General features: G+C 40.2%; 1 protein-coding gene across 1 annotated transcript in view; it reads right to left on the bottom strand.

The window, feature by feature from the left end:
- Psmb7 (proteasome 20S subunit beta 7) overlaps positions 1–23,146 on the bottom strand; it is a 58,065-nt gene that overhangs the window by 13,388 nt on the left and 21,531 nt on the right. The window contains exon 6 of the mRNA XM_010613510.2: positions 15,970–16,028. Within this exon, the coding sequence (XP_010611812.1) occupies positions 15,970–16,028 (59 nt within the window). The remainder of the gene's footprint in view (positions 1–15,969; positions 16,029–23,146) is intronic.

Raw genomic sequence — 23,146 nt, forward strand, 5'->3', positions numbered from 1 at the left:
ATATATATATATATATACACACACACACACACACACACACACACACATTTTTTTTTTAAGATTACAGAGAGACATTAAGTCAAGATCATGAGTGTGACGGGGCTGGTCCTGTTTAAGGTCAAATTATGAGGAAGCAGAGTGATAAGCTCAATATAGGCAGGGGTGGAGGGTACAACCATGAGGGACTACTAACTCAGACCCCACTAGATGAAGGATATGGCTCATCACCTTTTCCTGGACCTAAGCTCACAGTCCTCAGACAATTCCCAATCACTTGGAAAAACGTATGCGATGGGATGCACTTATAAAAGGACACAAGGAAACCTCCGGTTCTGGAGTTGATAGAAATATTCAGTACTGCATGATGGGGGGTGGGGATTGCAGAGAATAAAGACCCAGGTATGAATCCAGTCTTGTTAATTACTAGCTGTGTGACCTCAGTGCTAGAGTCATTCTACATTTTTAGGTTCCAATTTCCTTATCCACAAAAGAAGTCCTAAAACCACCCAGCACCAGTTCTTTTAATTTGCATCTTCAATATTGCATCTTGTTGATTAAACAAAATACTCATTCGGGCAGAGAAGAAACTCCTAGTGCAGTGTCTGGTATATGGGAAATCCGTGACAATGCTCATCCAATTCTACTCCCTTCTCTAATGGTTCACATACAAGGTTAAAAGCAAAGGCTTCACTCTTCAGAGCTACCAATGTGACAGGCAACTGATACTAACTCAATTCTTTGTTTTTCAAGTCTCAGTTCAAAGCAAATTATGAATGTCACCATTATACTGCCAAAGAAAATCAATATAATGCCATAAAACCTATCATATGACCAACAAGTGTGCTAAGTAGCATGTTTCCACTGATTCTAACACTAGAAATTAAATTCTAAAAGGATGGAAAGAGAATTTATATTTACAGCATGCAGGTTCTGGTGCCATTCACTCTTCAAACCGATCCTTTTAAACAGTACAGCACTACCCTCACCCCTACTTTACCAGGACACAAAGGCACAGGGGAGAGGACACCACGGACCTAAAGGAGCACAGTCAACAACTGGAAGGCCTCAGGTGCAACAATGTAGTCTGACTCCAAAGTCTATGCTTTGCTTCCCTCGACCCCCAAGAAAACATAACTTCCAACTAGTTTCCCAAAATATTGGTGCTTTTCCAGTCTAGTACTTATTAGAAATAAGCAATCACTCACTCATGGGTCATCTTTTTAAACACTTCACCTTTAAACTACTTCATAGTTGCAAATACATAGCTTAAACAATGCTACTCTAACAGCCCTCTGTTCACCTGGCTGGTTGCATTTGGTAAAACTGAGAATGTCCTGATATCTTTACTAGAGAATCTGTGCTCATGGAATCCCCAAAAGAAAGCCTGTAGAAGTCACCTTGTCAGCACCACCTTTAAATGTTTGCATTTCTCAAAAGACATGATAAGAACTTCTCAACACACAGAATGGGTCTCCGGCCACCCTATATATCAATGAGAAAGAGACCTTTTAACTTAATTTCCCATCAGGTCCCTTGCGGATTGCAAATCTTAATTAAAATCATGAAAAAAGCAAGTTTCAGGGCAAAAGAAAATCGGAGAATGAGAGAGCAAACTTTTGATTACCTTGTCTAGCAGTTTACAAACATGGATCCCTTTAAGTGCTGACTTCAGCCCTTTCAGGAGTAAATTTTCTATTTTATTAACTGAGGCTACAGGGGGTTACACAAGAGGCAAAAGTCAATCATCAAACCCAGACCTCTTAAAGCCCAAGCATGCACTTTCCATTGTGCCCATTTCTACTGTTCTTTCATCCCATCTCCATTCCTTTGAGTTAAAAGCCAATGTATTGTCAAGAAATCAAGTTTGTAGTTCCTTATATCTTTTTAATTTTGTTATCACAGTTCCTTTCTAATTTTAGAAAAATTATCTTTCAACAGCATGACATAGTAACAATGACTGAATGCAACTGCATTCTACAGTTAAAGGGCTCACTGCAAATATTTTTTTAAATCTGTATTACTACTAGGTGGAATTTAAAAATACCTACTTTGCCCAACTTCCCATCGTTTTTTGTTGATGTTTCTGCACAATCTCAGGGTTAGGGGAAAGTGGTATAAATTACCTCACAGAAACCCACCAAGTAACATTATCTGTTGAGGTTAAAACTTTAACTACCTTCCTGAGGTATGCTGCTGGGGTCTCATTACAGCAGGTAATCTCACATTCCGCCATGCACAACACACTATGTACCAGCATCTCCCAATTACACTGCAATGTAAATCTCAAAGGATATCTGAAAAGTCTACACCGCTCCTTCACCCACTGCCAAAACACAACCACCTCTAATGGGACGTGGCAGCTTTCTAAACTAAATATTCACACGAGGGGACAGGGCTGCTAAGCTCCAGTTGTATCTCATACTGAAGACTGGATGCTAATTAAAAGGCCACAGTGACTGGAGAAATGACCAACCAGGCAGCCTGAGACACCATCTGTAGTTTTGTTTTCCTATTTTCAAATATGTCCAGCTGTCCAAACTTTCAGGGTTACACAACTTAAAGTTCCAGCAGGACCCACTTGCCATTGTCCAGAACGGTCAACGTTCCTCTTCAGGTGTCCTGTCCCATGCTTCCTCAAACCTCAACACAAAAAAACACAAGCAAGGACCCACAGGCTATTTGGTGCCATCCTAAGATCTCCCCGAGTCCATCAGTTCCTCCTGCACCTCACCTCTTATGCCCCCATAAATAGAATGTTCTCATACTCTTCATGTCATAATTCCCATAGTTGTTTGAGGGCCTCTCCACTCTACTAGGAAGTAGATGTCACTAATAAAAGGTCCTTGTCTCATAAGCAGGCAAAGAGCTTGACCAACAAACCGCAGGTGATGGGCATACAAGCCGCCCTCCACATTCCCGCAGGGCCACCTGTCAGGAGCTCCGCCATCTCACTGGCAACCCCCGTAGCCAGCCAGCTGCTCCTCTGGCTCACAGAGGAAAACCACCAAGTTTCACTACTAAGACCTTGCACCTGATGCTCTCTGTCTTTGGAAAGTGTGGGTTTCATAAGAGGTTCTGAGATTGGGCACCTTTTACCAAGCCTTCACACAGCAGAAGGTATCCATGGCATAGTCACTCTTACCATAATCATCTGGCTATTTTTAGAACTGTTTTTACTTCAGCTAGCAAACCTGCATTTGATATAGGCTGTTATGAAAAAAAAAAATAACTGTCATAAGAGTAGTAATGGCTTTGAAATATCTTGCCTAAGCCAACTTAAGTCGCATCCCCCTTTACTTGAGAATTGCCAATCCCTTCAAATATTGGCAGTTGTTTATTGAAATTTTCTGATACATGAAATTTGCTGACTTTTCTCCCCTTGAGTTGATGCAGATATATGAAAACTGTGAAGCTTTTTTTTTTCTTCCTTTTTTTGGCTAGAAACGAAACGTCTCTGCCTGTGTAAAATACAGGGGCATTTTAAAAATCACCATATGTTTTAGATCAGAAGGTAAAAACAGTACAGTAGCAATTTAAAACTTTCCAGCTCCTGAAAGCTGACAAAGTGAGACACTGCTCAAGCCCTTCACAGCCTCTTCTCTCGTCAGCAGCGGGCCTCTGTCACCAAGCTTACCTTTTTCTAAGTTAACTTGCGTGTATGATGTAAACCTACACAGGCACTACATTTCAACATTTAGCCCCAAATGTTATTTTAAACTGAATTTTTCCACAGAGCCACTTCAGACAGAGACAGAGAGAGACAGAGAGAGACAGAGAGAGACAGAGAGAGAGAGAGAGAGAGCGCGAGCACAAGTGAGCTTTTCTAAAATTCCTAATAACACATCAGTGTGTATTAGTGGATGTGTAATGTCAGGCTGCTTTGCACACCCACATGCCTGCCACCTCCTCCTTTCCGATATCACATACCATACAAGTATAATAAACCATGTTAATATTTCATACCACTGTGAAATATGCTGGAGTATCAATTCAACATCTGCTGTCTTTAGAGCCCAGGAGTCCCGCAGAGACACTTTCAATTTGTAATTGAGTTCTATGCTGAATTAATCAGCAGTTTATCTTTTTTACTAAAATAACGTCTTCACCACTAACCCAGATTTACATTAACAATTTATGCCAAATTACCTGCCAAGCTAAAACTTATAAGATTCTAGGCTACCATCTAGTAACACTCAGCCCTATATTTCATTTCTTTTATTTCTCTAACCCATATTCAAAAACAGTAGAAATCCATTGTTCAAGAGCTTACAAGCCTCTTCCACAGATGACCTCTTGGATTCGTAATACAGCCTCATTTTGATGGTGAAATTCATGGGGGCTTTCCCCTCTTTCCCTAAAAGCACTGTTCGGTCAGTGGCTATGATGCAAAATTTTTATGAAATAGATTTCTAGAATGGAATGAAATCAGTGAATCATAAAAGAGCTGCTTTTATTTCTTCCCCCAGGAAGTTATGATACTGGTTTGGCTTAGTTTGGTTGGCAAGGGGAAGAAGGGACAAAGAGAACATTTTTCTGTGCCTTAAATTATGCAACTGAGCCCTCAGTTAGCAAAGGTAATAATTTCAAACGGAAGAGTTAAAAAGTTCATTTCCTCTTTGCTATCATGATGCAGACTATTTTATCAACATATTCCCTTTGATACCACCTGTACACTTGGAAGTTATCAGCCATTTATTTCACTCAGCCATACCCCTCAATCTAGCTCTTGCCCCTCTCTTGATTAAATAGTCCCTGGCCACAAAGAAGTTACATTTTGAAGCTTGCTGGATTTTTGCCACAGGTGCAGCAGGCAACATATTTTGTGAAAAATTCCTCCTGTACGGTATATTTTCCCCTACATTTCAGTTACAGGAAACATGTAAAGCAAAAACATTTCAAATGAACACCTGCTCCAAAGAAATGCATCATAAATAATTACCTATCTACCACAGAGCAAAATAATCCCTTCTTTTCAATCTACTCTGCTAATGGTGGCATAGGACGAGTCCACCACATTCAGGATGGCCTCTTCCAACCCCACCTCTAGAGAGGCACTGTGTTCAGCTGGCGCCCAGCAAGCGTCTGCTGATGGATCACCAACTGGTTATGTGAGATGAAACTTGGTGCTTACACAGAGGAGTAGAAGACATGGGAAATTTTAGCACAGATATAGTTTTGGAAGGAAAAAAAAAATCAACAAAGTTATTAACTCTGCCAGTACATTATTTGTAAATATCTTTTTATTATTATTATTCTTCCTTGATATATCAGAAATAGATACTGTCAAAATTTACACAGGATCAGGGCTGGGGATTTAGCTCAGCGGTTTGGTGGCCTGCCTTGCAAGCGCAAGGACCCGAGTTCAATCCCCAGTACCAAAAAAAAAAAAAAAATTTTTTTACACAGGATCACTTTACCAAAATTTGTTGGTTCTTAAATTCCAGAGGTCTGGCCCAAGAGAAATCCATTCCCACCTCATGGATAGTTTAGTAAACTAAACCTTCCTTCTTACCTTCTTCCCATCCAATTCCCCTTTACTCCTAAAACTAAACAGGTAGAAAACATACTTTCCAAAAATCTTGTTGCATCCCTTCCCAGAAATATGTCACTTTCAACTTCAACTTCCATCAAAGGCAGAATGTAACAGCAAGGGTGGAAATGAAACCTTCCACCATGATTAACTGGAGCTCTAGAGATAGAGATAAGACACATACTTGGGCACAGGTACAGTAACACCATTTAAGTAATCACTTCCAAGTCAAGGAAGACTAACAAATCCCAGAGAATCAAAAGGAGAGAAGGAATTACTTCTGAAATCTAAACGTTGTATAGTAGGAAGCAAAGTCCTGCTCTTGAATCATCAGGGCAAAAACCAGTAACCTTAACTCATGAAGTCCATTTCTGCCTCTCTGAAGCTGGCTGCCAGCGGGATTCCAATACAGGAGACAAAACTTACTTTTTGAAAAAGGGACAACTTAAGATAGCTGGTAGGAGTCTGTCACTATCAAAAGTGTTTCTCATTTTCATCTATTCTCAAAGTTTAATCACCCACTGAACCATAAACATCAACTTCAGTATCTGCTCATTTCTAAAATTAAGTGATTATAATGCCACTGAAAATTCATCACTAAAAATAACTCTACACAGGGCCCCAGGGATTGTATGTTAGGGTTCTAACACCTCTAAAACTTAACGTTTTATGTTAAATAAACCAGAGAAAAATTAATGAGGAAAATGGATATACCTTTTAATCCAACAATAAAAACACAATTTACTATATCTAACCCTTCAAGTCCTAAGGAAAACCAATAAGCAGGAATTATGACCAAAAATGAATGACAGAAACAGCCTCAGGGAGAGCATCCAAAAGGAACCTTTGGATATTTAAACAAATGCAAAACCAACCCAATTACTGCTCAAATCAGTGTAAGAAGCAGGTCAAATGTTTCAACTGTTCCATCTAAAATTTCCACAACTGCCTTACTTCTTAATAAGGGATCCACCAGAACCACAATGGGACACCAGGATAAACATAACCAAAAAGATGACAAAAGCAGGTGAAGATGTGCAGAAATTAGAGCCCTCATGTACTAGTGGAGGAGCAGACACTGGGGAAAGACCTGGCAGCTCCAGAAAAGGTTAAGCACAGAGGCACCATATGACCCAGCAATCCCACTCACAGGTGCACACCCAAGAGAAATCACAATGTATGTCCACACAAAAACTGGTACATAAATGTTTATAGCAGTATTATGAATATATCTAAAAGTAGAACAATCCAAATGTCCATCAACTAATTGATGGAGACAAAATGTGGCTATATCCATACAATAAAACACTATTCAACTATAAGAAAGGAATGAAGTACTAATGCATGCTACAGCTAGAATGAAACATTAAGAAAATATCCTAAGTGAATGCAGTCACAAAAGACAGAAGTCACAGCATGTATGATGACATTTATATAAAATGTCCAGAACAGACAAGTCTATAGAGAAAGAAATAGATTAGTTGTTACCTAGGGCTGGGCAGGTTAGAGAAATATGGAGTGACTGCTATATAGTTGTTTTGATTTTTTTTTTAAAGGTGATGAAAATGTCCTAAAATTAATCGCAGTGGTAGTTACGTGACTTTGTGAGTACTAAAAATCACTGAAGTAGCCACTTAAGACAGGTGAACTGTATTAATGCTAATTATACTTCAAGCTGTTACTAAAAATAAAATAACCAACATTTCTGTTATTCCATTTTGGAGATAAGAAACCTGGGGTGTAGGGAAGTCGTATAACTTGCCTGAGGTCACACAGTTGGCCAGTGATAGAGATTACAATAAACAAAAATGTCAGCAAAAGTCCTTGAAAGCATGCTTGAAAACATGAAAGAATTTTGGTTCTAACTCCAAGTCTTTTTTTTTTCCTCCAGGTATACAAGGTACATAAACAGATGTAACCAAGATACAAACATAACCTTAAAAGCTAAAATCTAGAAAAGTAAGTCAAATTCAGCTCATTAAGCTGACACCTATTAAAGTACTACAAAAAAAACAATCTTAAACATCATCAACAGAGACAGGAAAATCATCGTTCATAATAGCTGTCAAAGGTCAGATTTTTAAAATTTTACATTTACTTAAAACTGCGTTTGATGCCAACAGGGTTCAAGTTGCACAGGAAGGTGCTTCAGCTAAACACTGATAGCTTTCCTTGATCTCCATTGTCTGCTGTGTGGGTTCCACCAGCAATCCTCCCAGCGAGTGGTCACCTTCCCATGGAGTCATTAAACCTCTGAATGTCAGCTGGTGGGATTAGCCAGCAGCTTCCACACCTGAGCCCTGGTGGCAGGGACAGAAGCATTTGGATCAAGATCACTAATGAATACAGAATTCATATGCCGCTTGTCAGGGCTCCTGAGCTCAGGGTCCACAGATGCAACCTAAATAAGACGGAGGACAGAACAATTGTTGACGAAGATTAAAAAGTTTTGGCAGTTGAGGAAAAAAAAAGCACCTCATTATTCAAATATGATAGTCTTGCTTATTTTTTTATTTTTGTTCAAGTTATTCATGATTTGCTTCAAATGGACAAATGCCATTCACCGTTATTTAAAGACTTCTTGGTCTCATTACAATGTGAGGAGGGCTATGCCAGCTGTACAATAGCTACCTAGAGAAAAATAGCTCTCTTGTAAACAGTTTGGAAACTTGGAGGGGGGCAAGCACAAGATATTTAGGGTAGAGGGCAGTTTTTTTAAAAAGACAGTAAAATTCAAGAAGAAAAAAGGCTCTTTAACAGCCGCATAACCTACTTCTGTTTACCAATCTCTCAAGCTCCAACTCTCTCTCACTCCCTTGTTCTCTCACTCTAGCTCTCTTCCTTGCACCTTTCTGTTTCTGGGTCCTTCCAATCACAAAGCCCAGCAAAGAGATACATTTGCATACCTCCTCTGACACTTGTCTGGCTTTCTGCCATTTCCACAAGGCCTCTCCAGAGAAAAGGGAACAGTCCACATCTTTACTGACCCAGAGTAAGACGTCTGCCCCACTCTGTTGTCAAAGAATGATGGGCCTAGCAAAGAGGGAGAATAGCACATTTGCTGATTTTATCAGAGGACTCCAAAGTCAAGCTGACCAGGGCTCAAATCTTGACTCTTATCACTGACCAGCTGTGTGACCTCAAACGTGTTATATGACCTCACTACACCCGTTTTCTTTTCCTCAAAATGAGATAATGATGTACTGACCTCACAGGATTGTTGAAGAGTAAAGAAGATAATGCAGAAAAAAACTTAAAACATCCTGGCAGAAGCAACCATGAGCTAGCTGTCATGAGCACAGTGCTTTCAATACCTCTCCCCACAGTAAAAAGGCAAATACTTTCAAGGCTGTGGTATGTGTTAAAGAGGCTTCGTCGACTGGCATCATGTCCACTACATGTGTCTGCTTCCAACACCAAGCTTTCAGACAGGAAAGGTTTCTAAGCTAGGCTAGGCTAGGCTAGGCTAGAAATCACCACACCTGATGCTAGTACAAATAATCACATTAGTCTTTGCTATGTGACATTTGTATCCTACTATTTAGTAACTAGAAAGTAAAAGCAGCTGCCATATTTTAAGCCAACTTTGTGTAAACCACCACCATACAAAGTGTTTTACAGCCCACATCTAATCCTCACAGCAACGTGCAATTAGCCAGACCTCTGAATTCCCATCTCACAAACAAGGACACCAAACTTCCCCAGAGTCACACTGTGCGTTCACTGCATACAGGCTTGTGGCCCAGTCTTCCAGCGCCTAAGCCCTGTGCTCTCTCCATCTGACCATACTGAACTCACAGTCTATGTTTTCCTGAGACCATCCTATGTGCCAAAGTGAGCAGTTTTTTTTTAAAAAAAAACAAAATAATTCAGATCTCTCACACAACTGTCTATCCACAAAGCACAAATGAATCTGCAATTTTGGTGCCTTTCTCTTATGAGATTTAAAAAACCAAAAAAACACAGTTACTTCTAAGGTTTACTGTCAGAACACCAGTCTTTCATTATTTAAAGTGGATCTATAGCTGCCTGCAATGACAGATTGTTTCCTCGGTAGCTTGGCATTTGGCATCACGTTTGTGAGGTAACTACAAACCTTTAGGGCGATAGCTGCTCACATCTTTAGCAATCTACAAGGGCTTCTCTAGAGGCCAGCACTGGCCAAGTGATGAAATATTACTCCATAAATCAGTGGGCTGAAGTGGCACTTGTATATGTCACCATCTATCTTTGTAGCTCCTCTCTGAAGGGTATATGGTAAGAGCTCATCCCCCAGCACCAAAACCAGAAAGGCCCATCACAGTTGGCACTGACTAAGCATGTGCTACTTAAAACTGAAGACACACTAAGACTGGGAAAAAAGATCCTGCTTGTGTTAGCATGCCTCAGGCAGTGGTAGAAGCTTCAGCAAGTCATCTTCAAAAGGCAGAAAGCCAGAGCTCTAGAAACCTGCAAAAATTGGCTAAGCCTGCAGTCTTCGTTTCTTTAAGTTGAGCGCCTTCAAAGTCTAGAATTCTAACTGTAGGGCACAGCAGCTGCCACTGCAGATCTGATCCTCTCAGCTTTTGGCAGCTCTCAACTTGAGATTCTAGCAAAAGAATTTTTCAAGTTGCTATTATTGCCTGTCATGGATTTATAAATATTGTGCACTATCTGCTGTGGCATGGCTCTCATGGGACGCCAGAGCATGCCAAATGCATAACAGAATGAAAAACAGTTTCTAGTCTTCAAATAAATGCTAATTTTTTTTAACTGCGCTCACACGATGTGTTTGGTGACCAACTTCAATAGTACAGAACATGTATCAGAGAGGGGGAAAAGAGCTGATTGTCTTTTCCAGCAGCATTCAGCTGCTACTTTCATTAAGCTTGTTTAATTAGATTCCAGATGCTAATTTGCAAGTCCATACCAGAGGGTGCAGGACAGTTTGCCTTTGAATCATCTCCCTGTGATGTGAGGGTCCTGCTGCACACCACTACCCTTCGGCAGCCCTCGCACAGTATTCTGACAATTAGTGCAAAAAGGGGACAGTATTGATCTTGACAGACTAAATATTAATCTTCTACCCATTTTAATAAATTGTAGTCTTCGAGAGTTTAAATTTCTCACCAGACCAAATGAAAACACTCCTCCTTACAAAGAAAGAAAATGGAAGGAAAAGTAAGTTATCTGATTCATTTCCTTAATTTCCTCCCCACCCCACCCCCCAAAATAAAATCTGTACTTTATTTCAGCAATTTGGGGGGGGGGGTACCAGGGATTGAACTCAGGTCCTTGTGCTTGCAAGGCAGGCGGTGGAACCACCGAGCTAAATCCCCAGCCCTATTTCAGCAATTTTTAAGGTACAAATCTCCACCAAATTAGCAGCCTATTTCTAAGGACAATGGTCAAATTCCTTATACTCACCTGGAAAATGGATCAAAAGGACCACATGTGGTTACTGCCAGTGTCCCTGTCCAGTTAGACCTTAACTTTTTTACCAGCCTTAACAATAGAAGGAGAAAAATCTGGGGCAATGGCTTTATGCAATTCATCATCATATACACAAAACCACCCTCAAATAACTGATATTTTGTCATCAGGTCAAGCCACACATTCAAAATCCACAACTCTAATAACGCTGACATAATACCTGGATAAAGACCTATGCTGATAAAAATATAGAATGAACCCTATCACCAGTAAGAAATACAAGTTTTTATGCTTTTATTGTTATCATAGCAGTCTAAAGTGAAGTTAAGTGCTTCAAAAGAAGGCTGATCTGAGAACTACAAACTATTATTCAACCATCAACAAATACTGGCTGAATCCCTTCTAGGTACCAGTTTCCCCACTAGGTATAAGGAAACAGAAAAAAATAAACATAATCTTTGCCCTCAAAATTCCAGGCTAACAGCAAGAGAAAAACAAAACAAGAAAACAGAAAATTACAGGATCACCTGAGCTAGCATTTGGACCACAAATGGGAGAGAATTTCTCAAGTACCTTAAGTTCACTAGTTAGCCAGCAATCTGTAGGAAACTGAACCAGGGCTTTCACTTGAGGCAAGTCACTGGTTCAGAGGACCAAAGCAGCAGAGGTCCATCTTTGGTGCATCTTAAGAATCCCAGCTGGGCCAAACAGTGCTGCTTTTCTGGCCTGGTCCTTTCTAGTAAGCTTTTGCTCCTGTCTCAACTTCCTTCACCTGTGTACTTAACGGGCGCCTGTTTCGCTGACTCAGCCTCAACACTGTACACTGCTGGAGAAGTGCCCTATTATCTCAAAAATAGGTTCATCACTTTCCAGTTGGGAAAGGGAGAAAGTCCCCTTATTTCCCAGATGGTTTTTGATGACTCAGATTTTGCTTTAGCTCAGGATTATCCTATCTCAATACTGAACATGGAGACGCAAAGGACAGTTTCATGGCCGCTGACCTGAAGGAGCTCCATCTCTCATAGGCAAGTGGAGGAGATATCCCTGAAAAGAGCCATCAAACATGGGGCAGGTGTGTCCAGTGGAGAACAGGAACAAACTGAATGAGGAAGCCACTGAAGTCTCTGCTGCCAGACACCAGCAGGGAGGGGAAGCTGACAGCAAGCAGGAATACACTATGTTCCAAGGACAGTGAGCAGCCAAGAATGGATGAGGTGGACCTATATTCTCCAGGTTTAATATTCATCCCCCTGGGCTTGCACATGATGGAGATGTATGAACACATTCTCCATTCTATTAATAGTGCAGCCATTTTCTTGTGTTTTAGAGAGAACTATAGCCAGCACATTACAACCAGGATTTCACAGACACAAACTGTACTTTAAAAATACATTTAAATTAAGAAGTGGGGCTGGGGATTTAGCTCAGTGGTGCCACTGCCTGCCTCACAAGCACTAGGACCTGAGCTCGATCCCCAGTACCAAAAAAATAAAAAAGAAGTGAAGTGGTTGTGGGAAAGAGCAGGAAGGGACAGACTGGAAAGGAACACTTAAAAGGTAAAAGAAATGCTCTATATCTTGATTTGGATGAGAGTGACCTCGTAATTACAAAAGCCAAAGCCCTTGGACAGTATACCTAAGATCCATGCATTTTATCACACAAATTATATACTTCAACTTATTAAAGAGTTACAGAATATTTTCAAGAAAAGTAACAGTACAGGTGGCACCTGGATATGGCAGAGAAATATGCACTGTGCAAACGACAAATTCAAGAACCAATACTAGATTAGCTCTACCCAATAAATTTTCTAGTAGTCACACTGCCATTTCAATGTGATCAATATATATATTCATTCATTCATTCATTTTGATGTGCTGAGACTCAAGCTCAGGGCCTCATGCATGTTAGGCAAGCAGGCTATCGCTGGGCTATACTCAAGCCCAATATAAAACCCCTGAGATATTAAAAATTTTTAATTAATGTTTTGAAATCTGGCATATATTTTCTACCCACAGCCCTTTTCAGCAGACTAGCCACGTTTCAAGCATTTGATAGCCTCATGTGGGTAGTGGATATGGTATTGGACCTGGGTGCTATAGACAATGAGGAAACACTAAAGGTTTTTAAGTAAAGAGTGAGCTTCATTCCATAAATACCACAGTTACTTTTGATGCATAAATCTAGTAGAAACCCAGCAATATCCACAGCACAAATGTGCAGATTTAGAAAAAAAGAAAAGAAAAAAGGACTTTGGGCACCCTCTAATGTTTTCTTTGTTTTAAGAAGAAAGCTGAGAGTTTGTTTCATGAGTTTGACTCTAAAAATGAATGCTTGGCAATTTACAATTACGATACCCTAAAAGTGGCCCCTGCAAATGCACCAGGGACATGAAATGGTGTTCTGGGTCTCTGTCTAAGATATATCCAGAGTGTTTTCCCATACCAAAAAGGAAAAAAGACGACTTAGCCACCTCATCCTGCAGGCTCTATTTAGTCAAGGGGGAAAAGTTATGGAGGCTTCTTGCCACAGAAAACAAAATTAAAAGTTTAGAAATTTGAGACCAAGATATCCATGTTTCCATGAGTTCTATGCAAATGCAGAGCTAGAAATGACACCACAGACTACTTCTCTTTCACAACAAAGAAGTCACCGACACAGACAGAGTCCTCCCAACTTTCTAGGCAGTCTTAGCCTTCCACCAACACCGAGTCACTGCAGTCATCAAAAGCAGTGTGGCCAGCAGTTGAGTGCTTGTTCTTCTTTTAAGCACCTCTTACCATGAATTTAGATTTTTAAAATACTATCTACTGACATATGTGTTATATTTTTATTTGCCTCTGCTCACTTTTAAATTCACCCACTAGAGCAGATACTACTTTCACCTTAATAGTGATTTTCACTGATTATCAGTGTGTCAAGTTTCAAAGCTTAACAAAAACCCAAAATGGTAAATTTATATATAATCAATCTGAAATGAGAATTGATTCAACCTATTTCAAATTATCATAGGTAATGCAGAATATCAAGTGCTCTGAGATTAATTAATCTACGAAACACCTTCCCCAGACTGATATCAGAAGTTACATTGATGTTGACATTTCCCTTTCCTCTCCCACATACCATCAATATTAAAATCGTAGCCTTTGAACCATTCTAAATCCAAACTCTTAATGTAAAATTACTTTAATAGAGTGGTAAGTCACTATTAATATACCTCATACTTTCAACTCTTTTTGCAATTCGCATTTTTCTTTAACATATGGAGGCCCCAATCAATCGGAAATAGACAAAGCTTTTAAGAAAATTTGCGAAGATTAATGCAGTTTAAAAAGGGGCTTGACATTAAAAATCCTCTGGTTAGAGGGCCAGGGGTTTAGCTCAGTGGTTCCAAGTGCCTGCCTTGCAAGCACAAGGACGCAAGTTTGCTCCTCAGTACCAAAAAAAAAAAAAAAAGTCCTCCAGTTAGAAGACTAGGAAAGGTTTTTTCTTTGTAAGTGACCTAGTATATATTATTTTTTTCTCTATGTATTTAAGAACCCCAAATAATGCTGATATGGGAATAAGTTTTCCCCCTGAGAAATGAGAATAAAATCCTCATTTCATTTATAGTTTTATTCTTGGCCCTGTTTATTACTTTTAATTAGAGCATGGCTATCATTTTTAGAAAACATCTACCTAAATTCTATACCTTTTAATTATGCAGATGTCTAAGAAAGGGAAGAATTCTAGCCTGCTGACCAAGTCCCTTATCTGTGCTGGCAAGTACTAAGTCACAGTGGTTTCTGGCAGAATATCCGTCCTGGCTGAACAGCATCCACACCCCACATTCTCCAGCCTTCACAACACTTGGCCACATCAGCTTCACAGCTCCTATGACACTCAGTGCTCCAATGACAAGGAGACGGTAAAAGAACAAAATGTCTTTAATATGTGATCTTCACCAGAGAAGATGAGACATAAAGCACTATCTAAAGTAATGTCCATTGGTTCCTAAACAAAATACTGAAAACTCAGAAATGACAGAAACCGATATATTAAGAAATGAGCCAGGGATTTAGCTCAGTGGTGCTACGCCCGCCTTGCAAGCACCAAGGTCCTGAGTTCAATCCCCAGTACCAAAAAAAAAAAAAGAAGTAAACCACTCAAACTGCATACTAATAACTGAAAAGAAATTATATTCCCTATCAAAAAATTTGTCATCCAAACACCAAGGGTACATGATGAAGGCTGTCTCTAGGACATAAGTGGTTGGATGTACTGGTTTAGGGGCACAGAGGAAGTGTAGTGAAGAAAAATGTAGTGCCATGAGCATCCAAGTATACTAACACTGCTGCACAAGTGGCAATGAAGATCTGTGGATGTTAGTGGAGGGGGTTTCTTGGGCGATAGGAGGTTGCTCAACTGGGGGTAAGGGAGGTCAGCCTATCATTAAAACAGACTTTCAAAATACCACCACCTCTCTAATCACTAAAGAAAATATAGTAAAAGAATCTCTTATAAATATACTTGAGACACTAGGTCCATTCCACCCTGAGAAAACTCTAGGCACATATGACCTTGTCCTCATCTTCTACAACATGCTAAACAATCTACAAGGATTTTTTTAAACTGCCCCATTTTCAGGCCAGGTCTGTATGACATGCAAAGTCACACACAGTTGATGTTTTTTTAGTGCGAAACAGAAAACCCTGTCATTTTGAGGTATCATTACAAGAAATCTTAGTATACAAGGAAACATTCTGCACTGCAGCAGCATTTATAGCTAAGAGTCCTAAACAGCTTAATGCCCAGAGCAAAAAGCAGAACAGAGTCAGCTCCACAGTTCGAAGGAGGGCACAATGGGGCTACTATGAAAGGATGCTTTCCAAGCAGCCATTCTCTTCAACAAACACACTGTCTGTGCCAAAGAACATTCCAACTAACGACAAGTGTTGTGCAAGCTCTGGAGGAACTGACAATTTTTAAATGTTCGATACACAATTGGAAAAATATCTGAAAGGATAAAACTGCAGGGACCTACTTACCTCCATATCTGGCCTAAATTTATCTTCAAATACAGCCATTGCTGCCAAGGAGCCAGAACCTGTAAGAAAAAAGATGCGCTTTTAGTGTATTTTACCAATTCCCAGCTTCTCCATCTCAGGTTCACCTCAGGACAGAAAAAACAGCAAAACACGCCCAGTGTCACATTCAAGTACAGTGTAAATATTAATCCCATAGGGCCACACCAACCAAGTAAAAAAAAAAAAGAGTATTTCTCAAAAGCCTAGAGTCACACTTACCACTAGTTTGAGTAAATCTGGAACTAGCCCTACTTCTGTCACAGACAAGTTTAACTGTAAATTATTCACAATGAAATGCAGAAGCACAAAAATAAGGTTATGGAGAATTTGTATTTTTTTCAGAAAGTGAATGCCACCTAATTTCACATATCCTATGCTGTGAGGCTTGGGCTCCATATAGTACTTTGGCAGGCTGCTGGGCAAGTGCTAAATACCAAGCCAGTTAGGAAGAATACATTGTTTTAATGAGCTGGCCCTGGTAGAGTCACCTTGACACACAGGGAAGAAACTACCGCACCAGCAATGGTAATAGGACTGCAAGCTGTAGCCACCAGATTATCCCAGCTACAACTATAAAACACTTTATGTGGCATTTATTTGGAGCTATTATTTTTAGTTTATACTTTGAAGAGTAACAGCTGAGTAGACAAAATGACAGACAAAGAAACAAAAATTTATTATCACAATAGCAAATGGCTGAAAGGTTATGCTCATAGATATTAACAGATAGCAAATCTATCCCTACCAAAGTAGACATAAAGGCATTTCAGTACGGGCTCCCTCTGAATGGATGCAAAAGGCAGCTCAGCACTATTTGAAAATTTAAACTTGCTTTGTTCAGAAACCAGAGAATCTTTAGAAAATCATCATCTTGTCTGTACAGGATCCTGGCAATATTTCAAGATACTCTACTTTTGGAAAGAGGATAGAGTTGCCCACAATTTTTTACTCCAATTAGAAGATTTTTTTGGCATTTATTACTTTTTAACTTGTTTTGCATAACACTATCTATTTAGCTGGGTCAGAGAGAAAACCATATTTTCTATTTAAAATGATTTGTGTACATCGCTTGACCACCTCAATGGTTTAGCAAAGGAAAAAGGCAGCGATTAAACAGTTTCAAATGAGGTGTCCTGCTGATTTTATCAAGTCTGCTGAATGTATAATGAAAAAGGGGAAGCTGACAGCAACACTGCATTGAGGAAATACAGACTACCTTATCTGAACCATTTAAGGAGGTCCAATTATAGATCAAATTTAAAGGGTAGAAACAGCAGATTTACAGACACAAATCAATGAACATGGTAATCCCAATGAATATGACAGATATTCCTGTTATGGAATATTGCTGCAGTTGAGGATCATTACCTTCACGGCACTGGATACATCACATCTAAAGCAGTAGGAAGCGTCAAGTGTAGACCAGCATTACAAGCAATGACTATTCATTTAAGCTTTGGGAGCAAAAGGCAACCCCATCCCCCCCCTCACAATTTTTTTTCCTTTGAAAAGAACTGAAATGGAGATGTAAAGGGCTATTAAAAGTCCCTTTGGAAAGGAAATAAAAATTAAGCAGATAAAACATCAGTGTATCCAGAAAAAAAAAAAAAAAAGGCACATACGCAAAAACAAATTCACCAAATCAAACCTCTGAATTTCAAAGTAAACAAGTCCTTAAAAAATTCTACTGCATTTTAGGCGTTACCACCAGGTCACCCTGATATTCAGAGGTCAAAAGGGAAAAGTATGAAATCTAAGTTGCTGTCTAAGGCTCAGGTAAGAACCAGTCTCACTAGTAAAAAAAAAAAATTTAAACCTGCTTGTGTGTGGAAAACAAAGGACAGCCGTCAAGAAGAAACAAGAAAACTGCAAATGAGGAAATCTCAGAAAAAAATATTTGTAGATACAAAATACTCCTGTAGGGTGGCCAACAGTACACTCAATTTATCCAGAGTGGCCCAGGATTACCTTCCTTAAGAGCCCAAGGGTAAAAGGACCAGAGCACTGAAATCAACATTTAAAAAGGATAGAAAGCCAATATTTTCCTAAGAGCTAACAACTTTGTGGAGAACTGTAATCCTCATTCACAATATCGGTGGGCCAGGCATGGTGGCGCACACCTGTAATCCCAGCGCTCGGAGGACCTCTGAATTAAAGTAAACAAGTCCTTAAAAAATTCTACTGCATTTTAGGCGTTACCACCAGGTCACCCTGATATTCAGAGGTCAAAAGGGAAAAGTATGAAATCTAAGTTGCTGTCTAAGGCTCAGGTAAGAACCAGTCTCACTAGTAAAAAAAAAAAATTTAAACCTGCTTGTGTGTGGAAAACAAAGGACAGCCGTCAAGAAGAAACAAGAAAACTGCAAATGAGGAAATCTCAGAAAAAAATATTTGTAGATACAAAATACTCCTGTAGGGTGGCCAACAGTACACTCAATTTATCCAGAGTGGCCCAGGATTACCTTCCTTAAGAGCCCAAGGGTAAAAGGACCAGAGCACTGAAATCAACATTTAAAAAGGATAGAAAGCCAATATTTTCCTAAGAGCTAACAACTTTGTGGAGAACTGTAATCCTCATTCACAATATCGGTGGGCCAGGCATGGTGGCGCACACCTGTAATCCCAGCGCTCGGAGGCTGAGGCAGAAGGTTCACTGTGAGTGTGAGACCAGCCTAGGCTACACAGTGAGTTTCAGGTCAGTCTCAAATACATCGTGAGACCCTGTCTCAAATAAAAAGGTAATTTCTATTTCACTTGCAAATTAGCTCCTGCTCCAAGCTTTCTAGGAAAGAGAACTCTGGCGCCCACTTTTCAGAAGGACAGAGAAGTGCTAAGAACTAGGCACACAAGTGACTATCAACAGGTAACTGAATGCCTCTGCTGCCTAAAAAGAGGTGAGAATTCATACAGCACTGCCATGGCCCAAAGCAGTGAGAACATGAGTGAATCCTCACATAACTGCAGGGCAATGCAATAAGGAAGCAAGGGAAAAAGAGTTGGCCATTAAAAAAAAAAAAAAAAAAAAAAGTAAATTCAATTCAGTAAGACCAGTACTCTCTAATAATTTCATTGAAGTTTCCTAGTTTCCTCCAATGCCCAAAACTATATACAATAAACCATCAGACAAATGCTGTACAGGTATAACCGCCAAGTGGCCCATAGAAAGAACATTCAAATATTACATCTCAGCTTCCCCATAAACCATAAATGAGGCCCTGAGCCATCCTTACCTCGGTGTCATGCTCTCTAACCAAGCGTTTTCTTCAGACCCAATGCCCAAAAAAAGCTCTTTGGAAGGACCCTTTCCTCTTTTCTATTTCAAAGACAAGGATACATTAGACAAGGATACCTAGCTTCCTATTAAGGAAGGAGCACACAGAAGGCCAGCAGGCAGTGGGCTGGTACAGGACCACTACCTCTGCGGCAAGCAGGTTAGGTGAGGAACGGGCTGCCACCACTGTAAAGTGATCTCCACAGAGGCAGGCCAGACTCACCTGTGCTCAAAGAACTCACAGTTCAAGAGGGAGAAGACAGCACCTGGGGCCACCTGTGTGTTATGTCATTTAGCTATCCTCACAGCAACCCACTGAAGTGACAGCCATCCTGTCTAGGGTTACAGGACTAAAGAGCATAGGGCAGGACTCCTGCCTCAGCTGTGACCTATGTCATTCTCTCATATAAGAAGTTCTATATGCCAAAACACAGCTCAGAAAAGGCACACATGACCTTCCATGACCAGTCCTGCTTCCCTCAGCCCAGACCCCTCCCCAGTACACACACCTAATACTCCATCAATACTGACAATCATTTCCTAAGTGCCCAAGCCATTTCAAGCCTTCTCATCTCAGCATGTGGTGGTTCCACTGCTCCCTTAACAGCCCACAGAAGTCCTAGCCACCCTTTAAATCCCATTGAGACATCACTCCTCCCAGAAGCCTTATTTGATCCCCAGCCACCCCACAAGCTTATGAACTTTCAACCCTGCAACCTACCCACCCTTTCACAGCAGCCCAACACCAAGCAGACTGCGGCACACCATGAGTGCAAAAGAGGCACAGGTGAAAGCAAGCTCTGCTGAGCTGAGAACACAACTGTCTGATGGAGGAGCCAGGAAAACTCCAAGGAGTGAAAACAGCAGTAAACACCTTGATAAACTGCAGAATATTTATTCTGCAGCAGGACTGCAAGTCCCACCTGGGCAACTTAGCAACGTAGTGAGAGCCCATCTCAAAATGAAAAAGGGCTGGGGGTGTAGCTCAGTGCAAAGGCTCTGGGTTCAACAACCCAGTGGTTGAAAAAAAAAAAAAAGCTCAATGCACCACACTGGGCTAAATAAAAGACAAGCTCAGATGTATTCAAGTTCAGTTTTTAAAAAGCAAAAAGGGGTTTAAAGGCACACATTCATGTTCTATTTATTCTACGTCCTCACCCAGGGCAAACCACTGCCCCATCACAGGAATAAGCTACCTTGCTTAAGATTTCCACATCCTCCTAATAGAGCTCCTATCTCCTCAGGAGTCTCCCTGCAACTGCTTCTTGGCAACCTCCACAGCCTGCCTTTTTCAGCCCACCCACAGGTACTGAGTAGCTTAGTGTTGCTTGCAGAACAAAGCCCTTTAAGACAGGGGACTACATGCAAAGCCGCTGTGACAGCTACCTAGTCACACACCACCTTACCAGTCCTCCCCCAGTTCACCCACCCTGATCAATCACCCCCGACTCCCAACCCACTCAGGAGCCAGGCTGCAGAGCAAGGGTAGGGGAGAACACATAACTCGGCCCCTCAGCCCCAGTGGGACCAGGAACTATGGTCTGCACACCTCAATCCACAGCAACCATCAGGTGGGCACTGCCTGGCCTCAGCCGCCCCAATCAGGCGCTCATTAAACGCTGTCTGCAACTGCCATCCTGTGGTGTTCTGGAAAGAGAGCACAGCACAGTCTGCTACAGTGCACACTGTTACGGTCTGACTCATCCACAGATCTTCCTGATGACACTGGGAGTCAACCACATCTTCTGACCTCCAGGTGATGGGAGCCAAGCACCCACCCCGCAGGGCCACATCTCTAGCCCAGATTTTAAAATGAAATTTCTATGACTCACAGGCAAAAAAAAAAAAAAAACCTAACTCCTGTAAATAATGTAAAATAGAAGCCCTAGCACTCAGAAAAATATACGCAACACACAGAATAACTAAAAAGAGCTCATGGATAAATAACATTAATATTCTAAAAGAGAAAAGACACAGCAGTTTACAAAAACAAAAACCACAAGGAGACCTATACACGTTTAGAAACACCATTAGTAATCTAAGAAATATGAATTAAAACAACCATTTTTTTCTTTCTAAATTAACAGAGATTAAAAAAAACAACAACAACAGATTGTGCTGACAAAGACATAATATGAGCACATAAAGACAATGGGAGAGGCGAAAATGGACACAACTTTTCTAATGGGAATTCAGAAACATCAACTAGAAATGAAAAGCTACACACACATCAAACTAGCAACTCTACTGCCTGGGAGTTAGTCTAAAGAAATGAGTGAACAGTATTCACATCGTGTCCATAAAAAGATCATTGTTTAGATTAAAGCATATACATTAAACCTAGAGATAATAAAACACTACATATACTAGTTATTAAACATGGCAAAGCAGAAGCATTTTTTTGGCAATTGAAAAACGTCCATGATATAGTATTTAGGGGGAGTCCAAAGCAATATTAACAGATAAGGTTATGGAATATAAATTATACAAATCTGGAAGAACATAAACCAAAATGTTATGTTTATTTGTGAATGGTGCTATTTTCATTTCATTTAACTTTTTTTTTCCTTCCAAAGAATACTCATTACTTGCAATTTTTTAACGTACAACTTGGAGAAAATTCAACATTGTGAAGGGATGAAAACAACAAGCAAAACACCTATTACTTTGCTAGCTGTGAGATCTTTATATCTAACAACATTAGCAAGCAGCTTATTCCTGAAAGTTGTACACTGGGGCCTGAAGGTCAATCCACGCAAGAGTCAACAATCCCAAGGAAGGACAGCAATCAATCATCACAAACAAATAAATAAACCATGTCTCTCTTTAGCACTGTCCTTAGGAGGGCTTCCTGAGGGCATTTTAGAGGTAAAATGATCTTAACAATAATGTCTCTGAGCATATGCACATCAAGCCAGACCCCACTTATCCAGAAGTGTACTTTGGCAAACAGCTGTAATAACCGTATGTGGTATAAAAAATTTCCGAGCACACAGGTTCTGTGTGCTCTTCAGGGATGACAGGCAGCGTGATCCTACTTTTTTACCTAAGGGGACTGAAGCTCAGAGGTGAGACTTGCCCAGATATTCTTCTTCTCCCCCCGCCCAGTGATTAGCAAAACTAGGATTTGTAAGCCAGGTCTTTCTGCATTTAAAGTCTGCAACATTCTTTCCATTCCACCATGTTGCCTCTTAAATGGCAAAGCCAAATGCTTTAAATCAAAGATTTGTTAGTAAGCCTGGAAGAGGTAGCTATCTTTTTTTAGCTTCCCACCCCAAAAAAGGCATGCTTTCAACCTGGCTTTTTCTTCAAATTTCAGCAAAACGATTAACACATATCTGGATATAGTTAATTTGTGAGATTTTACTCGGAAATTCAAATGAGACTGGAATTTTAGTTAAATGTTTTAAATGATTAAACATATGCCATTCACTGTTTTGTAATGCTACTCAAGTATCTGTTCCAAAGCCAGTTATATTAAAATAGCCACAATGGGGGAAAAAAACTTAAATTTGTCTCTATTTTCTAAAGTCCCAGAAAATCTTTATGATCTTATCCACATTAACACAAGCTAAGTACACTTTTTCCAAAACACAGAACCAAGAGTGGTTTGGGATTTTTTTATTTATTAATGTTTGCATATACATAATAAGATATCTTGGGAATGTAACCCAAGTCTAAACAGGAAATTCACATTTCACCTTATACAGAGAGCTTGAAGGTAATCTGCCCCCCCCCACTATAGGGGATCGAATTCAGGACCTTGCACTTGCAAGGCAGGTGGTGGCCTCACTGAACTAAATGCCTGGCCCATTTGAGGGTAATTTTATACAATATTCTTTTTTTTTTTTTTTTTTTTTTTTTTTT

Source organism: Fukomys damarensis, unplaced genomic scaffold (assembly GCF_012274545.1).
Source record: "Fukomys damarensis isolate Sample0158 unplaced genomic scaffold, DMR_v1.0_HiC HiC_scaffold_36, whole genome shotgun sequence".
NCBI lineage: Eukaryota > Metazoa > Chordata > Mammalia > Rodentia > Bathyergidae > Fukomys > Fukomys damarensis.